Source organism: Pteropus vampyrus, unplaced genomic scaffold (genome assembly GCF_000151845.1).
Source record: "Pteropus vampyrus isolate Shadow unplaced genomic scaffold, Pvam_2.0 Scaffold145, whole genome shotgun sequence".
In the NCBI taxonomy this organism is placed as follows: Eukaryota; Metazoa; Chordata; class Mammalia; order Chiroptera; family Pteropodidae; genus Pteropus; species Pteropus vampyrus.
In genome coordinates this window covers 75,586-80,096 of record NW_011888926.1, presented here as the reverse complement: position 1 = coordinate 80,096, position 4,511 = coordinate 75,586, and the positions used below count along the sequence as shown (strand labels likewise).

The 4,511-nt window shown below is 45.5% G+C and overlaps 1 protein-coding gene across 1 annotated transcript in view; it reads right to left on the bottom strand.

The window, feature by feature from the left end:
- The window catches only part of EFCAB6 (EF-hand calcium binding domain 6), a 197,139-nt gene that overhangs the window by 176,642 nt on the left and 15,986 nt on the right, over positions 1 to 4,511 (bottom strand). Inside the window, exon 2 of the mRNA XM_023535895.1 lies at positions 2,323 to 2,534. Within this exon, the coding sequence (XP_023391663.1) occupies positions 2,323 to 2,534 (212 nt within the window). The remainder of the gene's footprint in view (positions 1 to 2,322; positions 2,535 to 4,511) is intronic.

Sequence of the window (4,511 nt, the reverse complement as noted above, 5' to 3'; positions counted from 1 at the left end):
GAGAAGCCCTGCCCTTCATTCCCACGAACTTGGCCTCCTGTTCGCCACACCACACTCCAGCCTCCTTGATTTACATACACATGGGTCACAGGAGCTCAAGGTCCTAGAAAAGCATGCCTATCGTTTAAGATATACCACAAAGACCCTTTTTAAAAAAATCTTTGAAGTTCTACAGTTCTCAGTGACTTCTCTTAAAAACAGATGTAGCTTTTAAAAACAGATACACATTTCGCATTTTCTGTACTTTTCCTCTTCCTGCATAGCTGATTAGCTTGGGAAGATTGTCAAATTTTTAAATTAACATTAGACCATGAATATAGGGAGACATTAGCAGGAAATAATATTTAACTCTCCATTTGGTACAAAGTATGAGTTAAACCAAGCCTACGAGAAAACGGATACACTGTTTGCACAGACAAATGTTCTTTAAAAGCAAAAGAACAGTTACCATATGACACAGCGATTCCACTCTTAGGTATGTACCCAAGAGAAAGGAAAACATGTCCGCACAAAAATTGGTACGTGAATGTTCATAGCAGCATTGTTCACAAAAGCCAAAGTCCATCAAAGGTGGCCTAGCCATACGATGGAGTATTATTCAGCCATAAAAAAGAATGAATTACTGAGTCATGCTACGACGTAACTGAACCTTGAAAACATTATGCTAAATGAAGGAAGCCAGACACAAAATATCATATATTGTGTTATTCCATTTATGTGAGATGTCCAGAATAGGCAACTCTATTGTGACGGCAGGTAGATTAATGGTGCCGGGGTGGGGAGGGGGAGGGGGAATGAGTGACTGCGAACGAAGACACCATTTCTTTTCGGGGTGATGAAAATGTTCTGGAATTAGATAGCGCTGATGGTGGCATTATTTTGTGAATACATTAAAAACCACTAACATATATTTTTAAATAGTGAATTTCATGATATAGAAATTATATCCTAATAAAGCTTTTATTTCAAATATAGATACAATAAAGAATGACGCATGAATCAGTATGTACTGTTTGTGAAGTTCTGGAACTAGAAACACTTTTTTAAAAAGAAGAAGAGAAAAGCTCTTCATCTTTCCTCCCCTTTCCCTTCTTCCCTGTCTGTCCCCTAACAATTCAGTCCTAAATCATTAGACGGGACAGAGAATAATGGTGTCTGCAGTGTCGGGGGAGCCGTGGTATTCCAGAGTGGGGAGGCGGAGCGCTGAGTCACAAGCTAGGGAGACTGATCCAATAAGGAAACGTACTAAGAAAGAAGCCAGGTTTCTCACTGTGGTAGTTACAAGTGTGGAAAGCGAGAACACCAGAATGAACCCCGAGGTGCTGGATTAGAATTGGTAGTATTGGTGTGAAGTCATAGTTCTCAGTATGCAGAAAAATTGATATAGAAATAAATGTAGATATAAGTGTATATATTTATATGGAGGAGTGTATCCCCTAGAGCAAAATACCCCTTCCTCTCAAAAGCCTTCCTGGACTGCCACACCACATTTTTAGCCAGCGCTCCGTCCTCTAACTTCTATGCCACCCTGTAAGAGGCCTTGTCTTAGTACTTAATGCTTCCAGAGACCCGTCGCTGAACTGGGGTCCCCTCAAGGGCGCCGGCAGCTTATTACTCTTCCCCGGGTCAAGCATACAGCAGATGCTCAACAACCACTTGATGCAAGAGCAAACGCCTATAAAAACAGACGGCCCCTGACTTGTGATGGTTCCACTTATGGCTTTTCAACTGTACAAAGATGCAAAAGCAGTGTGCATCCAGTGGAATCCATACTTTGAATTGTGACCTTGTTCCCGGGCTAGCGACATTCCCCAGTGATGCTGGGCATCACAGTGCCCAGCAGGTTGCACAGTCACGAGGCCGAACCCCGAGCACATTCGCAGTGTGGGAGATTCTGCCCGACCGCGAGCAGATGCACGTGTCCTGAGCACGTTCAAGGTGGGCCGGGCTGAGCCATGATGCAAAGTAGGTGAGGGGTCTCGAATGTGTTTTGGACTTTGGATGTTTTCAACTTAAGATGGGTTTATTGGGATGTAACCCCAACATAAGTCAAGGAGCATCTGTACTAAGTTCCAAAATATAAGCTGACCAAATACTTTATACATTGGAAGCTTTATAAAAAACGAAAAGAAAATGACTGGAACAGTGCTACATGCAAAATATGACCCGAGTGCCTGCTGATCGTGCCAAATCGGCCAGAATTTAATTAAGTGGATTGTGAAAAATAAAACTTTAACTGCTCACTTGGGACAATGGGGGAAAGTCAGGGTCACCTGCTCTTCTCCACAGTTGTGTTATTCTAGGTCATTATACAGACCGTACCTGGGCGAGCACATCTTGAAACTGTTCTCTGGTGAGAGGCAGCAGGAAGGTGGTGATAATTCTTCTCAGCTCATTCTTGGACACTGTCATGTTGTGACCGATATCAAGCAACTGAAAGGCTTTTTTCAACTCATCTCCTTTATTGGTAATTTTTTTAAATAAAATCCGTTTAATATCTAAGAAGGACAGTATTGGATTTGCAATATCTGTGGCTGTAAGAGAGAAACAGCTATTTATTAAATGCGCTTGAAGCTAAGATACTAAACCATTTCACTGTGTATTAGGATCAAACAAACTTCTAAAACAGTATGTCTATGGCATCCGGGTTTATGCATCTAAACATCAGATGATTTGCCACAGCAGACCTGCAGTCACTGTTTCACCTCTGAAATTCGATCAATGTAAAATGACAGTGATAACATTAGAAAGAAAAAACATGGCAGAGGACACATGTCACTACAAGTGAAAAACAGGGATACTGGAATAAAACTTAGTTAAGAATCAATATCATTTCAAATCGGTCTTTAAAATATCATATTTATTTAGTATCTCCTTGCCAATTTTTGAGGGAAAACCATGTAATTCTTCAATCTAGATCATTTCTCTTTCAAAGACAAAGAAGAAATGAGATAGGCTTGACATTGAAAGGTAATGGAAGCATGTTTAGAGTGCTCAAAATGAGATTCCGGGGGGGCTTGCCCTTCCTGGGAGGAAAAGGGGTGGTGTCCTAGCTACAGTGCATTAGGTCCGGGGTCCCCCGCGTCACCGAAGGAGAGCTGATACAACACCGGCCTCTCGCCCCTCAACCTAAGATGAAAACTGTAGAAACGAGGTAGAAATAACATAAGTAAATACCGAAGCTACAAATCAACTCACAGGGCCAAGCAGGATCATGAGCTTGAAGACGTGATGATCTATTCTGATATTTTATAACCTACTAGGGAAAGAGGAGGCTAAGAATAATGGTAGTTTAGTAAATCTCTTATATTTATGTATGAGCTTGCAAAGGTTTATTAGTAGCTCTGTCTTACATGGTAAGTCCTCGACGAATGTTACATGTCTTTAACATTGCCTGATCTTTCGTAAACTTATTCGCAAGCAGGGGCTAGGGAAGGGTGATGTAGAATCTCCCTTCCATGAGAATTTCTTATCAAGCTGGTGACCCCTCCTGGCATGAGGACGGAGATGGCTTTAGTCTTGGGGTGACGTGGGCCAGATTACAGACTCGAAAAGAGGCTCTCAGTGTGCCAACCTGGACCCACCCAGAGGGCCCTGGGGGACTTCCTCACAGCTGTAAGCCGCCCTGAGCTGTCTTCTGTCTGAGGTGGTAGAACTGGGACCGTGTCGGGGCCCCACAGTCACACTGCTCACAAGTGGCAGTGTGGCGGGTCCTGGGGACTGCTTCCGTCGTTCCTCGGGGCCACACCGGCCATGAGCGTCGCTCGCCTTCCACGCTCAGTCACTGAGGGCTGATCACACGCAAGGCCTACGATGGGAGCTGGGGATGCCACCCACTCACGACGCCCACAGCCTCCTGGAGGGCGAGGAATACGTAACCGGACATACTGGAGACCCAGAACAGGGGCGACGGGAGGCAAGTTCTCAGGAAAAGCCTCTTAGAGGAAAGAGGTGACACTTCAGCTGCAACGTGGAGTTCCTGAGAGCAGGGGGCTGGCAGCGAGGGGTGCTGTGGAGGACAGCCACCCTAGGCAAAAGGAGGAGGCGGGACAAGCAGAGGAGGCAGCAGCCAGGGGATGAGACTGCGAAGGTCAGAAGGAGCCAAATCGTGGGCGGGCCTGGCCTCCCGCTTTGCGCTCTGGGTATGGCATGCCACAGCCGCTTTGCATCGAGAGAATGACATAAGCCGATCTTCATTCTTCAACTTCACTGTTATCGTGTGGGAGAGGAACAGTATGGGGGAAGAGGGGAGGCATGAGGCATGTCGGGTAATTACAGCCTGCTCCGGCAAGTGTTCAAGGAGGCGTTACTAAAGTGATAGCCACGCAGTGAAATGGCGGGGGACAGACAAGGCGGCGTCTACAGAACCTTCTGATTCGGTGAGTAGGGGGAGGTGGCGGAAGAGGATAAAGTTCCTGTATCTGGCGTGGTGGCTGGGACGGGGGTGACACTCTCCACTGAGAAAGAGGATATCAGAGGATGCGGCAGATGGGGTATTTCCCAAGACAGCC